The 21,644-nt window shown below is 37.7% G+C and overlaps 1 protein-coding gene across 7 annotated transcripts in view; it reads left to right on the forward strand.

Annotated features, from left to right (window-relative positions):
- REPS1 (RALBP1 associated Eps domain containing 1) overlaps positions 1-21,644 on the forward strand; it is a 67,931-nt gene that overhangs the window by 4,319 nt on the left and 41,968 nt on the right. For 6 of the 7 annotated variants that reach the window (XM_040599514.1, XM_040599510.1, XM_040599511.1 and 3 more), the window contains exons 2-3: positions 12,124-12,247; positions 16,530-16,726. In XM_040599514.1, coding sequence (XP_040455448.1) covers positions 12,124-12,247; positions 16,530-16,726 — 321 coding nt within the window. Of the gene's footprint in view, positions 1-12,123; positions 12,248-16,529; positions 16,727-21,644 lie in introns of those variants that run through there. The other variant, XM_040599515.1, reaches the window with a different exon arrangement.

A 21,644-nucleotide genomic window follows, 5' to 3' on the forward strand; every position in this document is an offset into this window, starting at 1 on the left:
CTTATCTGAAATTGAGTAAAGCCATCTTGCTTTAAAAGACAACATTACTATAAAGCAACAAATATGTGAGTATTTGCATGTACTTTTTCTAAAATGAATGGTCATCTTCAGTGTTGGCGTTGTACAGCAACGTCACCTGACTTCTAATTTAGTGTTAGAATGTCTTTGAAATGACAAATGAATCATAAAATTATGCCCAGTTTCTTCAATTACAGTATGCTTGCATTAGCCCATTAAAAACCTAGTCTGAGGCCTATTTTTGGCTTGTTAGCCAGTTTCAAGCTTTTTTTTTTTTTCATTTCTAAGGAATCTTTACAGACAAGTTCTGATTGTTCTTGTCGTTGATGGAAAAAAATCATTGTCTGGTTGTCTCCCTCAACTTTCTGTCAAGAGTTTGCTGCCTTCACATCAAAAGCTGTAAGAAAGTGCATACCTGTGATGCAGCTGTTTCCCTGTAAAGTCCAGACTCTTAGCATAAAGCCTCATTCATCAGCTACGGTGTCTGCACTGTGCAAAAAAAGGTGCAGGCTTTTGTTCTTGGGGTGATAGCTTTTGGCAAACGTGGGGAACAGAGTACATGGAATCATAACTTTCTCAGATGCCAGAGCTCATCTGCTGGCGTGCAGTGCAATTATTATCGGAATTATTATCTTGGGCAGAGCATAGCAGAACAAAATTGCAGGTTCTTGACTTAAAATGTTGGCCTCTGTTGGAGAATGGATGTAGAGAAAAAGGGATCTAAGAAAATAAAAACTTGTTCACAGTGATTTTATTGTTGCAATTAGCATTTCAGTGGATTTTCCTACGCAAAGGCTACCTGTTTGTCAAATCAGTAGAGTTTACTAAATGTCAACTGCAAATGGAAGCTGAGCCAGGGCATGTTTAGGTTTACCTGTGTGGTGGTGATATGCAAAAGACTCAACCTCATTCTGGTTAATTTGCTGAATTTATGATCTTTTCAGAACTGGTGGGGTAAGATGTTAGAATTTATGTGTGGCAAGTCTCATGCCTTCCTATCAGTGATTTGGAGTATATTTAAAAATATATAGCACCTTCAGATCTTTAAAAATAATGTATGCTGTGTAAAAAGACTTCCTCTGCTAATACTCTCCTTTACCTAATCTGCAAATGAGCCCAAATTTTAAAAAGAAGTCACTTAATTGAATCCAACCTATACATTTTGGGTTTATATTTTTGGTTTTAAAGCTTACAGCTTTTCTATGTGACATTACAAAATAAAATTCTTCTGAAGCAGTATTTATGACAGATCATTATTAAGGCATTCTTCCAGTGTAAAACTGTATTACTGTAGTATTTTTCATACTCATTTGTAATATTCTGTTAGCCTGAGTGCCATAAACTTGAATCTGTAGCCATTTATGATTATAATCTTATGTAGTTTATATATAGTATTTATACATTTGAAGGATGTTTGTACATACATTATGCTGTGTCTCAGTTGTGTAGGAGATAAAGAGTTATTAGAAATCCGTTATAAGTACAAAAAGTGCCTGGGTCCGCAGTTAAGAATACCCAATTTGTGAATTACGTATTTTTTTCCCATGAAATGTTACTGTAATAGAGTATTTTTCTTTTCTCGCAGCTGAGCAGTATGTTTTGTTTCTCTGTAATGATGAGATACATAAGCAGCCTACTTTCTGTTAGTGCCAGGAACGGCTCTTAGTCTGCTTTGTATCCTGTACTTCGCGTTTTCTGTAGAATTCTGGTAAAAATGTTTACTTTAATGATGTTACCTTCACAGAGACTATAGTGGGGTGCAGATTGTTCTCCCTTTGCAGTTAGTTAGTTTGAGATAGTTTCATATCTCAGCAGCATTTAGTCAGAGGACAATCGTTGCTTTTGAAATGAGAGGCAGGAAGTTAATGGCAAAACTTTAGGAGTGTAGATTAAGTCTATTAAACTTACTTTTTTTCAGCTGATTTCTCAGTGTAATTGTTTTTAAGCCTTTGAAATTGACTGGCATTCATAGTGTAGCCACATCTCTAGTCACTTACATAGTAAATAAATCCTTTGTAATTCCATGTGCCAGCACAGCACTCTGCAAATTTCAAGAATCGAAGCTCAGCTTTGTTTGAAAACAGTTTGTGTATTTTTTCTTTTTAAATGTGCTGTCAGATGACAGCAGGGATGATTAATATCCATTCTGACATGACTGTATAGAATTCTAAAATCTATTCAGAAATACCAGGAACTTTGGCAAATAACAGCTGTTTTGGAATCAAGTTAACTGTACAAAATTATGAATTGTAAATTTAATCTTTTTCCTGTAAAGGTGTTTCTTTTGTATTAGAAGCTTTGAGCACTTCACCCACTGTCTGTGAAAAATGGCAAACATACCTTCACCGTAGTCTAATCTTCAATAAATATTACTGCAGATACTGAGAAATTATAGGACTTTGCTGGAAGCCTCTATGACTCTTAAATTATATTTGCTAGCTTTCAAAATATTAGTCCTTACAGACAAGTTTCACACCTATTAGGTCATAAATAATTGCCGTTTAGTCCTTCTTGTAGACTTGCTAGACTTCAAATTGGAGTTTTGCTCTTTGTTTAAATGAGTTTGCAGTCAGAAGTAGGTGTAGGAGCAATGTGTTGACTATCAGATTTTTCTCACTGGAGTTTGAGTAATGATTAGTGTAAGAATGTGTTTCCCACTTGTTCTTTTCCCTTTATAGTACTTTAGACTGTAAGAATATTATTAAGCCAGCAGTGTCATTCTTTCTAAACTATTGTCCTGAGTTGAAGATCATGTTTTGTAACTTGCTTGTTTTTCCAGCTGGGGTTAGTGTCTAAAGAGTTAAATTATCCCCTGGGCTTGGTATATAAAAAATACATTGTAACTTAGGCATGACTGTCTTTGTATAGGAACTGTTTTGATAGCTTAAAGGACTTGGAAAAGACAGTCTGACCTGAATTTCTGGAATTACTGTCTTCTGACATCTAAAATGCTCCTGAGGTATGTTAACAGAGCAATGAGTAGACTCAAGTCTACTCAATGAGTAGTTTCAACTAGACTCGGTTTCAAATGCATCTTTGAACTTCAAGAATCCCAGAAAAGGGTGACTAGGACTGAGCTGTGTAAAATTTAGCATTAGGTGTGAACTTATTCCTGCTTTAGATGAGTAGTTGTGAATCTTCTAGCAAAATCTGTTCTTACTGCAGTGGTCTGTATGACTTGTTTTTTCTGAATTAAAATGTCTTAAATGATTTAAGACCCTAGGGTTAGCAGCTGCATTCTGAGTTCCAGTGTACCTCTGTAAAAGTGGAGGTTTTAGAACTTTTTAACTAAGGTTTGTTTGAACTTTGATAGATGCATTGTTAAGACTTGTAGGCCTTATTGGGAGGAGGAGAGCAGTCTAAAGTAACTAATTAACACTGGTCAGATTGATGCTCAGAGGAAAAAGGTTGAGATCAGAAAGCAGCATAAGGTAATGGGCACAACAGCATCAGGTCAACTTTTGTGGAAGTGCTCAGGAATAACAAGACCAGATCTGAGCAGTCCTATTTGGCCAGGCCACAGCATGACCATTAACTGTGGGATCAGAGAATGTCTTAATCTTCATTTTACATTAGCAAAAAGCCAGAAGGTTGTGTTCATTCTTTAAGACTTTTATGTCTTACGTTTGCTCTGGCATATTGATGAAAGGTGATATGTGGAGAAAATATTAAAATAAAAGAATAAAATAGTTTTTAACAAGGAATATCAATCACTAGAATAATTAAATTATAAGAGGAGTGTGAAAGAAGTGAAAATGTTTGTCTGAATGCTGCTCTCATCAACAGTTAGCACTTAAGTAGAATTTTTGCAGGAAAATATTCAACTTAATGCTGTATGGCGGGAGCATCCACAGTTAGGACATCCATGTGACCTCCAAATAATTATTTGTTATTGGAGTAATAATTTGAAATACTAAATGTATTATTGCTGTAAAGTATCTCTCCAATGCCTGCTGAAGCTAGATGCTTTCTTAGGGCTTAGATGGATACTACAGCTGCTACTGTTTTTCACAGAAGATAAAATCACTTGAGTTACAGTGTCATCCTGGAGTCCCAGATCACCACAGGCTGGCTCAGGCAGTGAGAGTTCCTGCTGAAGTGTTTCTTCATCTCCTGTTGCTTGAGTTTCATGGAAACCCTAGGAAAGAGGAGACACCCTTTATTTTTTTTATTTTTTTTTTTTTGAGGCAGTTGTTTGAGAGCAATTCTTAGCAGCCTGATATCATGAATATATCTTTCCCTTCTAAGGAGGTTTTCTTTGAGCAAGGCAAAGAAGTTGGAGCTGCAAGTGCTCTTGATGTGACATTCTGTTCAGTTGCCTCATTTCTACCTGTTTTGCCCCTCTTAAAGCTGAAGAACACAACTTTTTGAGGCTGCAGCCTTACAAGACATTTAGTCAAATGAACAAGCTATTGGCACCAGCCCCATGTTCCCATGTGCCTTGTAGCTGCTGAGGTGTTTGTTGGTTTTACAGTAAATAGATTCAGCTTAATGAAAGAGCAGGTGACTAACACAGGAACTTCTTGCTGTCTGGCTGTATGGACTAATGACAGTGTGTGATCAGATAGATGAGCAACAGTTAGTGCTCAGGAATGGGGAACTGTGCAGCTGAAAGCAGAGGAGGGAAGAGCTGTTTAGGTTAATCAGTAACGTAAAATTGCATAGGAAGAAACGACGGATATGTGGAATACTTCCAAGACCACCTCTTTATGCATCAAGAATTAGAAATGGTTCTTGTAGGTTTGCAGACTGTCTTTTGCTGCTTCAGTGGTTGTTGGTTTTGGTTTTTTTTATTTCCAGTTCTTCTTGCTGCTTTATTACCATTACTGTTTATAAGGTGCCTTTCTCATGAGCACCTACTCTGCCAGAAGAACAACAGTAGAGAGAATCTTAATGCAAGCAAAGAGCAACTGTGCCTCAAGGTCTTCAGCTATGACTTTTTACTTGCGTGGATGGTAGTTGCCTTCTAAGTGAGTGTTCATCAGGCTGTCTGGATTTTCCTTTGTTGGTGCTATTGAACATGTCAGAAAGGAGTAGGCTTCTTTATTCTGTCCTTGTTTTGAAGGTATTTGGCAATAGTTTGTTTGTTACAGTCAAGTAGGACAGTCTATGGCTCTAGATCTTCAGAGAAATAACCCCTCTTAAATCAGTATCTTGAATTTTTTTGTAGTTGCATGTAGGGTGCATCTGCCTCATCTTTGTGGATTGACTGATGGCAGTTAGCGTGTACTACCAAATCAAGAAGGGAACCGCTGACCTCTAGAGAGCTGTGGAGCTCTGTGGGTAAGATTCATGTGTATGGCTTATAACAGCTTTTGCAAGAGCTGTTAGCAAGACCACAAACTGATTCCAAATGGAAGAATCAGAGCTACTATGTTGGGAAGTGTCTTTGTTAAACGCAGCTGATCCACAGCGAACATGTGTGCTACCAGGAACAACAGGAGATGCTGCAGACCACTTTTGGAATGGATTGAGGTCAGGAATGACCTAAAATATAATTGATTCAGAAACTAAAGGAGGCAAAATTTCTACATTTGGGGTGGTGGTGGTGGTGTGTGTTTCATGGTGTTCAATGTATTCACTTGTTAAGATATGTATGTATTGTGTGTATCTGTCATAAGTCAGAGTTTTAAATTTTCAGCGCTTTTTTTTGCTTTTGTATTAACAGAGTGAAAGTATGACTCCAAATCTGCCAGCCCTTGCTCAGGCAGTGGGCACCTTGTAAAACAGATCCCAGAGTACAGGGGCAGAATAATTTCTCTAAGGCTTAAAATATTGGGTCATTTTTTGAACAGCTAATTCTTTATTTCTGACATGATTATTTCTGAAATTTCATCTGATTGAAATACATGTATATTTGAAGCTGAAATGACCTGTGAAATGGGAAGGTTTAGTTCAAAGTATCTATAGAGAATTAATTGTCCAAACTGATGAGTAACTTTTTCTTCCTGTTGGTATTTTCGCAGTCTGTTTCCACTGTGGATATGTGCAGTGTGAAAATCAAGGGTGGAGAAGTATTAGGAGAGGCTCAGACGGTAGGAGACTCTAAATAGTTCATTGTGAGAGAGCATGTGTCGTCTTGGAAGCCCTCCAATACTATTGGTTTTATTTCTTTAAAGGCCTGTGTTCTGAAGCCAGGTTTGTGATGTTGACTGAGTTCCATCTTCATGGAACAGTCAGTAGGATTTAAAAGAAGACCTTACTATTCCTTATGCAATGAAATACAATGCTGTCCCAAATACACCTCGTGCTTGGGAATTCTTAGTATTAACTATACTTACTGCTGTGCTTCTTAAATACCTAATAAGACAACATTGCCTCCAATACATGCATTTATACTTGCTGTTCAGCACATGAACATTTCCTACTTCACACTCTTTGCATTAAATGTAGTAGTTCTTGAATTCGTCATAAATGCATTTTGCAAATGATCTTCGGATAGGTGTAAGACTGTGTAAATGTTTGTCATATACTGCTACTAGTGCTGAAATGTAGAATGCAGAGCAATACTTAGACTGTTTATTTTAGTAGCTCTTTTTTGTCCTGTCTCCAGTTTTTCTTTTCTCGTGGGCGTCGCCATGTGTCATGATTTGTGGGAGTCTTGCAGAGAACTGGGTCAGAGGCTTGACTTGGGTAAAAATAACTCATCAAAAGAAGGATCTTTGTCAGTTCTCTGTCTTGTTCCTGCTATGCAGTGATGTCAACAACTGTTGCATCTGAGAAGCTACCTGTCAAGTAAGATTTTTCTGAAGAGAAGTTAAAAATTCTTGATGAATAACTAATCAGTATTGCTTTGTCCAGTTGATAGGTGAGAGACTGTAGTTAGACCACAGACTGACACAGCTTTCTGTAATTAGTGAGACAGATTGAGATAAATGAACTGACAGGAGTTGATCTATTCAACATTGGTTGCAGAATAACAAGATTATAATAGTGAGGAAAGAAATGTATTCAATCTAGAAAAAAGCATAAAGGAGTTTTTCATAGGTCTTTGGTATGTGAGGGTCAGGTTTTTTCTGCTACAGTAGCAATGATTAGGAAATACTCTTTTTTTTTTCAGCTTCCCGTATACATCCCCAGATTACCTTACACTGTAGAGATATGGTTAATTTTTGTTGTAGCTGAGGTGAGTGGATTACATGACTTAGGAGAGCAGCTTCGTAGGACAGCATATTCTAGTACCCAATTTGAGGCTGTATTCCAATAAACTTTTAATTTGAAAAACATCCTGTCATGATCTAATGGAAGGTGTCCCTGCCCATGGGCAGGGGGATTGGAACTAGATGATCTTCAAGGTCCCTTCCAATTCAGACCATTCTATGATTCCATGATTTTATGATCTGTTTAATGCTGAAGTTTGCAAAGAGCTTAGAAATCTCATCAATGAATTGCTGTGTATGGGATACAAGAAATAATATTGTTGACATGATAGCGTTTTTCCTAAGCAACCTGCTGTAGCTGAGCCTGCATTGAGCAAGGGGCATGGAGTGGATGATCTCCAGAGGACCTTTCCAAGCCCAGCTATTCTGTGATTCTGCTTAGGGTTTCTTTGTGGTTATTAAGTCTTAGACCAACAATACAAATATGAAAACTCCTGCCACGTGACAGTAGGACTACTAGAATACCTAAAATTAAGAATGTGTTAATAAAATCGGGACCAAAATGTATATTCTGAAACCCAGTTCTTCTTTCTGGCTTCTTACCAATATGTGATTTTTTTATTTTTTTTTTTTTGGTAGTGGATAGATTTGTATTAATGTCCTAGTTCAGATGAGGTGATACAGAAGGTCCTCCAGTTAGTGTGTTCACTCCTGCCAGCCTACACAATGTGTGCTGTAACTTCCAGCCTTCAAAAGTTGCCTTAAAGTCTTGCCTCTTAAACACCTTCTGGTATGGAACAGTAGGTACTTTAGTAACTCTCTCCAAACAGTTGAAATATTTTTTTGTCTTTACTATGTAGGTGGCATGTATGTTGCTTCATTTATTGTTTTACCATTGAAGTCATCCCTGTTTAAATACTGTTGTACTTCTGCATGAATAATGTTTACAGGTAATGGGCTTGATTTGCTTTACAGAAAAATCTGGGGGCAGGGGCATTGTGGTATTCTGGAAGGTTCTCCCAGAGAGCTTTTCTGAGTTCTGAAAAGTGCATTTGACCACATTTGATAGAGATGTGATTTGTTCCACTTCACTTGGAATTTTTAAAGGTTCTCAAGTCTTAGTTGTTTTGGTTCACAAACCTTTCCAAGTTCAAGGACCTCTTACTTGAAACCTGTAAGAGTTCTAGGAGTGTGTGCTTGAAACAGAGCTCTTTGTCAACATGCTGCTTCCTGTGCATGTCTGATCTGCGCCAGCTCCTGATATTGGTGATGCTGCTGTTACTTCTTTGCAACATGATGACTGAGTGTGCAATTTCATAATTTACAACTACTGCACTGAGTGGTTTTTCTTTTTGCATCAACAGCTTCCAGCAATTCTGGAGCTTCACAGAGCTGTTGGCCTTAATCAGGCTAATTGCACTAGTTTGACCTCAGGATCTTTGTATCTAAGGAGATGAAAACAGCCATAGAGAATTTTGTCTTGAATATGGCTCTGCATTCCTTGAAGAGTTTAATGAAATTGCTTATCCTTTGTCTTCCTTAAGAAGATGAAAGTTCTAAACATAAATCTGAGAAGCAATCCCTTGACTATTTTTTAAATTATTATTCCTCCTTGCCCCTCCCCCCCTCTGTCAGTATATCTTATTACCTGTTGCGTGTTTAAATCCTCCTTCAAGGAGATTATAGGTAGACTGTTTTGAGTATGTTCAAGCATGCTGTCAGTCAGCAGAGGACTCTCCACTAGATGTTTGCATTCAGTGATTCTACCCAGCCTTCAGTCATGTTTCTGGTGGGGTTACATTCTGTGTTTGAAATAGAGGACTCCTTTAGCTATCTATGGGTAGATTTGACAGCTACTTGTTCAGCAGCAGAAGGATATTCTTTTTTTGTTGGTTGGATTGGAGTTTTTCTTGTATCCTTGGCATTTTTCTTTTCTTGATACTACATCTGGTGTATTTTCTACATTTATATCTATTTACTTTGAATCCATGCTTGTCTTTCCTTTCTAATACTTAACTGCTCTGGTAGCTTAATTATTAATTTGTTTTTAACTGGAGGGTTTTTTTAAATTGGCAGTACTGACTAGCTCCAAACAAGATAATTTCCAGTCCAGCACTGGCTTTGAAATGGCCCCAAGCCATTACTGCCTGATGATTCCATAGGCTCCAAATGCCTGTGTCATTGGTTCTTTTCATAAGAAGCTTTTCTGGAGCCTGCTCAGTTGTTCATCTGTCAGTGCTAGGCCACTGGATCCACAAGCTTTTTCTGTGTTGGGTGTAGTCAGGTACCTGGATGTTCATCAGTCTTCCAGGACACAGTGCTTTTAAAAAAAAAAATAAATTACTGTTGCTGTCACACTGATTCCGATTGCTAGCTGTCTCTTGAATCTCCACTGATTTAGTTCTGCCAATTATTTCAAGTTAGTGTAATTATTTTTGGCATTAGGTTGGGTATAGGCAATTTATTTTAGATGTTGATGCCTCAGAGTGTATGAATTGTCACCTGTTAATTTACACTGCCACTTCTTTCCTTGTGGCACTTCTTGTAGACCAGCTAACCCAATGAAACTAATATATTGTATTCAACTGTATTGAATTATTTTGTTTAGGTTAATGACCTTTAGAAAATGCCCTGTTTTCTCCTGACTTATGTCCAGACATCATGCTGCATAAATATTATAATGAAAAAGTATGTAGGACAATATGGGAAGTATAATGCAGACGCAGCCAAGTGATTTAATGCAGCTGGCTTCTGTCCACCAGGATTTGAGTTGCAGGCACAGCCCTAGACCTGCTGATCTTCTTGGGACTTCTTTGAGACTGTAGGTTTGTCAGCTTCCCACATTTTCCTCTTGACAGGTTTTACAACAGCTTACTTTCATGAGGGCCCAGAATCCTGGTGCACAGATACCCAAGCAGCTTTATGTTGAGACCTGTCTAGCTCAGCTGTAGTTAATAAACCCATCCGTTTGATTGTACAGAGTTGCTGAAGTCTTATTTCTTCTTTCAGCAGTGCTGAAGCATACAGACAACTTCTTGTGGATCATGTGGTTCGATTACTGCTATGTGAAAGTGTAGTTGACTCTTTCAGTTGGAATTTACCTGCAAGTAGGGATCCTCTGCCCTTGAGAACTGTGTCCCCTGAAAGCTGGGAAATCTTTCAGGACAGCTTTCTCTAAGACCCATAACAGTCTGTCTGCATAGTTAGGAAAATGTGTTGATGTGTCAAGAGACCAGATTTGCCAGAAAACTTACGACTGAGCTTTGATGGGAACGGTGAGGAGGAAGTCAACTCCTGTGGATGCTGGTGAGGCTGATTCTCAATGCCTTCTCTACATTGATCTTCACAGACAGGGTCCTATGGGCCTTTGTGCCTGGAAATGGGATGGACGTAGAGAAACTAGTAGTACTACAAGAAGATTGGTGGATCTCTTGGGAAATATTTAGTTCATGGGGTTAGATGGCATGTTTCTGAGGGTGCTGAGTGAGTTAGCTAATGTCATTGCAAGCCAGCTCTCTCTTGGAATAGTTGTGGAGATCAGGGGTGGGGGCCTCGATGATGGGAGAAGGATGTTGCAGCCGTCTTCAGAAATGGCAGGAAGGTTTATTTGGGGAACTGCAGACTAGTCAGCTGCACTTTGGTCCCTGGGAAATGGTGGAGTGATTCTGCCTGTAAGCCGTGTCTAGGCATATGAAGGTGAAAAAGGTAATTAGGATTAGCAAACACGAATTTACCAAAGGTACTTGTCAACCAGGTTGTCAGCAGCCATGGAAAGAGTAGAACTGGTTGAGGAGAGAAAAGCAGTGGTGTTGTCTGCCTTGACTTCAATAAGGCTTTCACTATGGTATCCAAGAGCATCCTTGTGTCTCATTTGGAATGTAGCAATCAAGATGAGACTGCTAGGTAGATAAAAAGACAGTCTGGATCATTTAGCTGGGAGAGTCTGATTTGGGATATGTCATGCTTAGTACCTTATGTGACCTGGCACAAGCAGGAACACAGCTGCAGCAAGTTTGCAGGTCTTAGATGTGGAGGGGTGTGCAGTCTGTATGTTTGAATATGTGGCTGCTGTCTGGAGGGACCAAAATTTCTCAAAATCCATAACAAAAGAGAAAAATACCTTTCCATTATAAAGAACGCCAGGGGAAGAAAGGGAATAAGGTAACACCACTTTTATTTTGTTGTATTTCTTAAATGAAAAGGCACCTGTGGCACTGTTCAGAGAACCTGAAGTTCTGCATTCTCTTTCAATGCTGAAATCCATGTGTTGCATATGTGTGGATAATTCTTTGTGTTCTAAATGAATGCTTTATGGGTTTATTTTATAAGTTAAAAGTTGAGCTATAGCAAGCTTATATTGGAAAAGGCTGGAAGGTATCATTTGCAATTGTCTAGCTTTTTCACTTTATAAATTCTAACCTTGTCATTGAAATTCTTCAGGGAGAAATTTACCAGTTCTCAACTTTGTCAGTAACACACTGTTCAACTAATTCACAGACAAAATTGAAAGTCTTCATTTTGTGTTTCTGGATTACATCTGACAAATTTAATACTAAAAATGTTGAATGCTGTTCACTTTCTGTTGCAGTTACTGAATATGGACAATGTAGCTACTGACGGAATAGCTAATAGTGACATAGGATATTTATTACATGTTTTCTTGGGTTTGGGGTTTTTGTGTGTTGTGGTGTTTGTTTTTTTTAAAGGAACGTGACCCCAGTTACTCTCTCACATCAACTGTAGAGCCTCTAAAGCCTAGGTGAAAGAAAAGGTGGATAATTGGGAAAAACTTGTTTTAGACTTGGTGCTTTTGCTGCTTGTGAGGAATCGCATACCCTGACTCATGGATTGCATGTGAAATTGTTACTGAAGGTTGTATACAGGAATTGTAACAAGCACTTAATGCAAGGCATGCTGCTCTTAAATGTATGAAAGCACCTCTGTAGATCAGTTTGTGTTTCTAAGGTGTTTTTTTTTTAATTCAGGTAACTGTGTTTTGTTTCAGATTATGGAACTCTGTGGTGCAACAAGACTTGGCTATTTTGGAAGAAGTCAATTTTATATTGCTTTGAAACTTGTTGCTGTGGCCCAGTCTGGTCTCCCTCTAAGAGTGGAAAGCTTAAATACAGGTAAATCACAAATTGGGTTGGAATTGGGTTGCTAAGCAGAATTATTGCACTTGGCTCACAGAGTCTTGTAGAGTAACCTTGTAAATTAGTTTGGTATGTCTTTTTATACATGTTGGTAACTTAAATGTGGAGAGACTATGAGGGAGTGTATTTTTACTATGTGATAAATGTGAGGTTAAATACTTTTATTGAATAAGTATTGTGTTCATGAGGTAAATGAGCAACCACTACTGACTATTGTGTAGGTGCAGGTTCATTCTGTAGATTACTACTGTGAGAACCTGTGTGCTGCATCCTCTAAATAGAGTACTAATAGAACTAATGTGAACTGGAAGGAAAAGAATGCAGGCTTTTGTAGTTACTGTTTATGAAGCCTTGATTGTAACATATGAAAGGTCATCTTTTCTAAAGTCACATTCCTTCACACTTGGCTTGACAGTTCTCTCCCTTCCTAGTGCAGATATAGAGATTAGTGGCTTTAAGATTTTTCTAGTGAAAAACTTGACCTGTAAAAGATCTTTGAAGTCTGTTATCAGCCAAAACACCTGTCGTCTTATTTTTCAAAGGTCAGCTGTGGTGTGGGTAGTGAAATAAGAACAGGAGAAAGACTTATTCTGGGAAGATGGCTCAGAAAAGCAGCAAGAGCTTTGATACGAGTCTCTACTATAGCTGCCAGAGTGACATAAGTGGATCCACGTCAGTGTTGCTCTGTAAGATGAAAAGAGACTTAAGATGTAGTGGGTTATAAGCTACTGTAGCCCTTTGCAGCGTAGTACACAACTCGCAACTTAATATCTTTGGAGTACAGCTTTGCATTGAGGTGCCTTTTCTAGTAGATTTTATGTCTGTAGAATACATGTTATGATATACTTATGTATGCCAGTAATTAAAAGAAAGGAAGTTTTTTGTGTCTAAAGGATATAGATTAAACAATAGTTAAGGGGACTTAAAAATAATCTGATCGGACTGAAGTATTTTACAAAGCTATACAAAAAGAAAAGAATCATTGTGTAGACTTTTACAGTTATGTTTATTTGGGGCTCATACAAATAGTATATATACTTCTCATGTTTTTTGTAGCTTTTTGGAAAAATGAGTGACTTTATTCAATGTCTTGCTAGTATTCAAGTTCCTTTCTGCTCAAAAGCCACTCTGTGTTTATAAACCATTTTCCTGATGAGTGTTCCCAGATCTAAAGCTTCAGCAGGTTGTAGCAGAACACCCTAGAATGAGAAAGCTGGAAAAGGGACCTTCAGCTCTTAATATCTGATAGAACTGGGACTTGATAAAACAATTGTGGAATTTCTTGTCAAATGCATCTTGAAGAACACAAAGACATCTGTGTATGTAGCTTTTCCCAGGGTTTTTATATGCTTGGCTTCATTTTAATGTAAGATACCTTAACTGGAAGGAGCCTTTCTGTTTTTTAAAAAAAAATATTGGAAGAAATTTGAAGGAGGAAGTTGACATGAAGGTGCAGGATAAATTCCAAAATATAAAAGACATTACTGTAAAAATCAGCAGCCATTGGAATTTTTATAATGGAATACATTTCTCTGAGTAATGACAATACTAGAAATACTTGTAATGGTTTCTGGATTTCTAGGAATAATTTTCTGTAACTGGTTCCAAGTCTACTAAATACAGCAAGTACAATTGACAGAACATTTATTTTTACCCTAACTGTTTTTAGCTTTGGTTGTCTGTTGCCTTGGTTGGAGTGGTTCCAGTCCTGTCAATGAAGTTCCTGCTCCTAGGATGATTCAAGTGTTGTATCAGCTACTGAACAGCTAAAATGCAGCAGGCTGAAGACTCATAAAGAGTCTGAGCTTAGTTACCTTCCCCTGAAAACTGGGGTTCAGTAACCTGGCCAGCTGGGTTCTGCCCACAGTCCATCTCCAAGAGGTCTTGAAGAGGAACTGTTAGAGCCATCCCAAACTAAACCATATATTCTTTCTCTCTTCAAAGTGAAACATATAAAATTAGTTGAACGTTATATTTTAGGACATCTACTATTGAGCTCTGCATTCTTTGCATGTTTTATTCTATGATTTTCTTAATGTTATTCGCTCTTACCTTGGTATTTTCTCTCCCCTTCTCTTATTGTTTTTTTTACTCTGTTTCACTGTGTGTCTCAAGTAGATGGGAGCCTTGCTTTATGTGAGTTACTGAGTGGAGTTTACAGTCCAATTTTGAGTACTAAGTCCATCCAACACAGGTGCCATCCAGTTGATTCTTCGTTAACTAAGTCCTTTTTTGATTACTCAGTGTGCAGTATAGTAAAAATACTGGCTTTAGTTATTGTAGTAAAGCCTCTAAATCTGTTGTTCCTTTGCTGGCCCAGAAAATTTTCCTTCCAGGAAGCTAAAAATTGAGAAATTGATGAGGAGTGTTTATTTCAAAGTAATGTTTAGGTTTTTTTGGTGGAAGAAAGTGTTAACAAGGATGTAGGCGTACACAGTACAGAGTGCTGTCTAATTTATTCAATACTGAGATTTAATTCCATTCAGAACAGCTCTTGAATTTATAATTGAGGGATTTCTGAATGGTAATAAATGTTGTATTGTTGAAATAAGGTTTTTCTGCTGTCCTAGGGAAAAGACAGAAGGTAGGTAAAAATGGCAGAACTTCAGTTGGTCATGTAGAAGCTTAGTACAGCAAAACAAACCTATATTTATCTCGTCTTGTTTTAAAGAAGGCAGTATTTTGTGTTCCTTCTGAGCCTTCTATATTATTTTGTTGAACCAGTGCTAGGTATCTCATGCCAAAGCCTTGTGTTGGAACAACTGATTCCATAGACTTCCCCTCTGTCAGTTAGATGTTCTAGTGTCTGTATTGGCTCGTTTTGCAAGCATACAATTTTTAACTTGTATCCAGTATTTTTTTCACTTTCTGGGTGGCTGTAGTTCACTGTTCAGCTATGTGAATAACTTTCCTGGCACAACATAGTTACAATGTTAACATGAAAATTGGCATCTAGGAATGAGGAAGGCATCAGGAATTGCTTTAACAGTGTTTCCACATAATGGGTAACTGCACATTTAGCAAAGAAGCTGTGTTGCATGCTCCTTCCCTGTGTCGAAAGCTGTTTGGCACATTGAATTCTGCTTAGTGATAGAGGCTTAAATCAAGAATTTATGTTCTGACTGAAGTGCTGAAGTGTTATTCTTTAACACTGGATACATAAAGATGTCTATGGATTCATAGTTGTTGAATACTACAGATTCAAATGAAACTCTTCGAATACAAATCAATTTAGTCATTAATTTTTATGTAATAAACTATGCAGTTTAATCTCATTTCTAATACAGTTGGTAATACCACTGACTCGTTTTTGATACCAAAAGTAGTAGAAGTAAGCAGTCAGCAAAAGACATTACATTTGAGCTGTGCTTGGAAATATTTTTCCAACGCAAAACAAATTTACACGTAAGCTGTAGCAAATCCAGTTTGTTTTCATTCACAGTGGACCAGTAAGAAAGTTGTGGTTGGGATTCAGAAAAATGGTAGAAATCTTGCAGGGAAAAATTGAAGACTTGCATAGCTTCATTTTTTTGTATTAGACTACTCTGAACAAGAGTACATAAAGCTAAGGACTTCCTAGCATTTTGAAGAAACTTTGCTTTATAGGTGTTTGTTACAAAGTAAGGTGATATTGGAATGTTCTCAGTTGTATCACAGTAAAACAGCTAATTTAACTTCTGTTGCAGAAAGGTGCACACAGATGTGTTTAAGCAATAGTTGCAGGTTTTGCAGTAAGACTAGATTATATTACCTGCTGTAAATACAAACATGACATGAGCTCATTAAAATGTGATATTGAATATATTGCAGCAATTTAGCATTTGTTTTGCTGATGAACCATTCTGTATGAAGACATTCTAGTTTTACATATGTGCTAGAAATGGTAGATAAATTCTGAAAACCGCACTTCCATAATTAAGTGTTGGCAAAACTAAGAAAAAATTAGCTAAATCCAGGTTAGCTGACTGCTACTGCATTTAAGGCAGAGTTGTAGTGCTAAGCTGTTACTTAGCTAGGTGAAGTCCTCTTTGCATACCAAAGCCAGAATCTGGGTAGCGAAATTGTGAAGTATAATGCAGAAGGGGTATTTGTTTTTTTCCAGCTGGCAGATGTTGGCTTGACTATAGCAGCATTCTCAGTGTTTAAGTAATTGAGGCACATGTGAAATTTTAATTACAACATAGAACTGCATTTTTATTTTTAAACATACTTCTGTATAGTAAATAGCCGGCTCTATTATTTATTTTTTTTTCCACAGTAAAGGACCTCCCTCTTCCCAGATTTGTTGTGTCAAAGAATGAGCAAGAGTCAAGACACACAGCCTTGTATTCTTCAGATGCTGATAACCCTGCTTCATATTCAGGTGTGATTCCCCCTCCACCTGGCAGGATACAAGTGAAAAAAGGCTCTGTGAGCCATGATGCAGTTCAGCAACGTACATCAGCTGACCAACAGGTAAGTTAACTTAAAGACTAAACAGGACTTTTAATCGCTACTTTGCTGCATAGGTGTCAGTTTGATAGGGCTTTTAAGCTTTGTTGCTTTCAATATAGTTTGTTTTTAAAAAATTCATACTGATACATATTATACATGAAGACCACATATGCTGCTGAAATACTTGCATATAGGAGACATTTTTTAATGAAGTTTTATCTGTGTTTAAAATAATGGTGGTAATGGACAAAGAATTGAGACAGAAAAGAAAATTAATGGGTAAGATATGATAGCAAATATCAAGTAGCAATCATTATGATGTTAATACCTTATTTATTAGATAGTTCACATCGGCTTCCTGGTCATTGGAACAGTGGTACTGAATGCCATGGAAGACTGGGTTTCTAGTCCTTCAACATGCTGCAATACCTTTAAATCTGAAATACTTTATTTAGATTTTTTTTTTAAAATCTCTGTTACTTTTCTCTGCCTTACGCTTTATTGTTCAGCTGTTTAATTAAGTGGAGACAGTGAGAACCAGAAATAAGAAAGTTTTCACGTAGCTTTTTATTGTGTTCTAATAGTGAGAAAATGGATTTCCTTCTGCCCACTGGTTCTTTCACCTTCAGCTACAGGATATCTCAAATGAAAACTGTAAAGGCTTACAGCTTTGTACCTCCTTTTAATTCCTTGGGTTTTATAGTTTTTACACTCTTCTTCCATGGAGAAATGTTTGCTGATTGTCTTTTCTACAAGTAAGAACACTGAGTACAAATACTAAATTTCGCTGGGTGTATGTGTCTGTGTGTAACTGTTGAACGACCTGTGTTCTTCCCCATGGTATGCTCTCTTCTGGGCTTGTTTTGTAAAGAATGTAAGGAACTTGCAAACATCCCTTAATCTCTCTGGGAACCAAGGAATCACTCATAAACATTTATTGATCTCTCTGGGAATGGTCTGGACTGATCCAATATAAAGAAAAAGCAAATTAGCTGAGGCCATCCATAATCCGTGTTTGGCTGCAGTTTCCTTTCTCCCAAATGGGAGATGGGGATTGTAGCAAAAGGAAGACTGGCAGTAGATCCGAAGATAGATTGTTGTTGTCTAGTTTTAGTAGATGTGTTTGAGAGAGCTCCCCAGTGCTTCATGAAGAAATTAACAATCGCAGATCTCCTCAATCTGATGATGGGGTTTTAGTTTGGTTGAAATAGTGTTTTATATGCTTCCATCATGTTGTTGAGTTTTAGTGAACAGCTGCGGTTTCATACAGGAATCTGTACTGGTGTAACTTCAAAGTAACAAAAAATCTGGTGTTTGAGATCTCTGCATTCTGGGTAAAGAAGCCACATATTCGCAAAGGTGTGTAAGCATCCGAGTTTCTTTTCTCCATCTTGGCTGACAGAAGCAGCTTGGTATCTCTCTTTCACACAAGTCTATATGGGATCATCAGAATAAAGAAACCGTGTTTAAGTCCTTTGAGAGATCTGGCCCAGAAAGCAGACTTGGAGCAAGTGTAACAGACAACACAGCATTGAGTCCAGCAATTTTAAGCTGCATTCATGGTCTAGAACATCAGGGAAGTATTGTCTGATTTTGCACCCTATTGTAAAACTGCATTTTCTGTGGCTGATTCTACATTTCTGGTGGTACAGTGAATCCATTCAAGCAGCCTTCCTGTCACAGTCTAATACTTACTGGTTTGGACACCATGTTAGAAATAAGCTGAAAAAGGGGTGTGAGCCCTTGAGCTCGCTTAACCACATGAATACTCTAATGGGGCTATTTTCCAAAAGACAATTTTTATCAGTGTTTTTGTAGAAATTGCTGATTGTTGTGGTTTGACCCCATCTAGCAACTAAGTACCACACAGCTGCTTGTTCCCCCTGACCGCCCACTCAAGGGATGGGGAGGAGAATTGAAAAAAAAGGTAAAACCCACATGTTGAGATAAGAGTGGTTTAATAACTGCAATAAAATATTATAATAATAATAATGATGAAAAGGGAGATTACAAAGAGAGGAAGAGAAATAAAACCCGAGAAAGAAGTGATGCGCAATAAAATTGCTTATCACCCGCTGACCAATGCCCAGCCAGTCCCCAAGCAGTGATTGGCAATCCCTGGCCAATTTGCCTCAGTTTACATACTGAGCATGACATTCTATGGTATGGAATATCCCTTTGGCTGATTCAGGTCAGCTGTCCTGGATGTGTTCCATCCCAGCTTCTTGTGCACCTCCTCTCTGGCAAAGCATGGGAAACTGAAAAGTCTTTCATTTAGAGTAAGTGCTACTTAGCAACAAGTGAAAACATCAGTGTGTTATCAACATTATTCTTACAGTACATCTAAAAACACAGCACTGCACCAAACAGCTGCTAGGAAGAAAATTAACTCTATCCCAGCAGAGACCAGGATACTGATCCAGTTGTCTTTACCTGGAGATGCCACTCAGATTTATACAACCTAGAAAGAGGTTCAGACTAAATTCTCATTATATGCCACCACTTTCAGTGTGAGGATGAGAAGATCTGAAGTCTGAGAAGTTAGTTACAGCATGTCATTTTCCTAAGGATCAGTGTTCTTTCTGAAGGAATTTGTGTCAGAGTTAAGCTTGGGAGTTTCACTCTTAGAGCTTGTCATGTAGCTGTTAGATACTCCATTAGTGAGTCTGGGATTTGGTTGGGGGATTTTTGGTTTTGGGTGTGTGGGGTTTTTTTTTCTTAACCTGTTTACTGGCTTTGTTAATGTGCCTTGCACTTCAAAGTAGATCGATCTCATAAAATACACTGGCTGAAATATTATTTGTATGAAATCATACCTTCATCTTTAAAAACTGGGTTCAGTCAAGTGCAGCTTTGCATATTAGTGAGATTTGTCATGCATAGGTTAATATCTTATAATTACAAATAATTGATGTAAAATAATTTAACTTAAGGTATTGTCTACTGAAATGTCCTAGCTAAAACTGTTTCTTTCAGTGCATTATTTTGGCAGCTCCCCTCAGTGAGTTTCACTTGGAGGTGGGGCATCAGAAAATAGCAGTCAAGTTGTGTTTAGAAAGAGTAGCTATATGTGAGGTCATCTTTTAAAGTAAGTGTGAGCAAAGTTCCTTTTTTATATCTCTAGTAATTTTTATGGTGTCACTTTTTAGTTTATAATGGCTAATGATTATGTAAATATAGCACTAGCCAGAAGTTTCTATCTTTTTAATATTGTTAATGTTAGTAGAAGATGGCTGAAGTCACGCCCAGCTGTCATGGAAGCTACAGAAGTGATTCTAGGAGTCAAGCCAAGTAACGGAAGACATCTACATTCACTAGATGCCTCGTTGACTGCACATCCTAGTGGAGATAAAGCATTAGGGGAAAAACATATTTTTTTTTTCTGCTAGCATAATTTCTTCTTCCTAAATAATAGAGGCTAAGTAGATTTGAACATTTCTGCTGACATCTATACAAACACTTGTTGACATAAGTGTGTTAACCACAGTGTATGTAGATTATCTCTGTACTTTGTATAGCTGTAATAGCAGCTACGCCGCTAAAAATGTTAATGCAGGCTGATCTTGAGAATCTAAATTCTGTAGGGTTCTTGTGCTTTTTAGAAAAAAAATCTTCGTAGTAGAATTGGGAGCTGTCATTGTAGGTGGAAGCTTTTTTTTTGGCTTTTTTTTTTTTAAAGAGTAAGGCAAATGTACTGAAAACAGTTTCCTAGAAGAAGCAGTAGTGCTGAGTTAGGAAGTACTTTCTGTCTTCCGAAAGTAGCTTACAAGTAACTAAACATTCTCAATGTCAGTCTGTTAGATATTGCCTTTGGATGTTTTGTGGTTGGTTGGTTGTGGTGGTTTGGTTTTTTTTGTTAAAGCCAAAAAACAAATATTTTTTCCACATTCTTTTGGCATGATCCAGGTGTTGATCAGATACTGTTTTAGGATACTTTCACCTGGCTTGCCACCTCTTCCAGGAAAACGGGGTAGCTAGTTTTGGTAGATGTTGAGGCTTCTAACAGCTGGAAAACATGCATCTGGCACATGGGTATAGGCTGAACCTTGCTATATATCCTGGTGAAAATAAAAGGTAAAGCAGAAGGTACTCATCTACTTATCTGTGCATTAAGCACTCTGATTTATTGCCAGTGCAGCCTTTGGAGGGGACAGCTCAAATTTGGCACCTGTAGCAGTCAAAATTTGATCATTTCAACTTTTTTTTTTAACTATGTGAGGAGTTGTGTGCCTTTATTTTAAGTTTTGCCTTCTGCCTACTGTCCATTTTAGTTTGCTTCTGTTTTGGAGATTGACCAGGTAATTCCAGGTAAAATATCAGGTATTACATAAATTGTTTCAGAGCACAGAACTGGAAAAGACCTTGTGTGCCATTGAGTCTAACCCTCTTTTATAAGACATTGTATTAGATAATGAGTTTAAAAAAATATATTGGGGTTCTTCCTTGAAATCATGACCCTTTATCCACACTAGCCATGTTGAGGAAAGCTATTCCAGAGCCATAGTAGGAATATAGTGGAATATTCATGGGAATATGATGGGAACTCCACTTAACTTTACTCAGGTGAGCTAATCCTGTTCTTTTAACAACTTTGTCCTTAGCATTACCCGCAGAACACCACCAGTATTTACTAGGAAACCATTGTATTCACCCTTAGGTTTGTTTTGCTTGAAAACTACGATTGAAAAACAATCCATAGTCTCACTTTTGCTTCACAAAGTAATCCTCATAATCCTTCTCTGCCTTTGATCCAATTTGAATTCTTATTGAAAATATTTTACTAGATTTATGTTTCTTGGTCCAAACAAGAGCTCACCAGTATTAATGCTGTTTCGTAGGGTACTTGCCTACTGCTGCTTGATACATCTCACCTCATATACCTTACTTAGCAGCTGTGAATAAAGCAAATCTGTCATATTGTTGTGGTCTGATAGTTGAC

The sequence above is a fragment of the Falco naumanni genome, chromosome 6, assembly GCF_017639655.2.
Source record: "Falco naumanni isolate bFalNau1 chromosome 6, bFalNau1.pat, whole genome shotgun sequence".
Taxonomy (NCBI): domain Eukaryota; kingdom Metazoa; phylum Chordata; class Aves; order Falconiformes; family Falconidae; genus Falco; species Falco naumanni.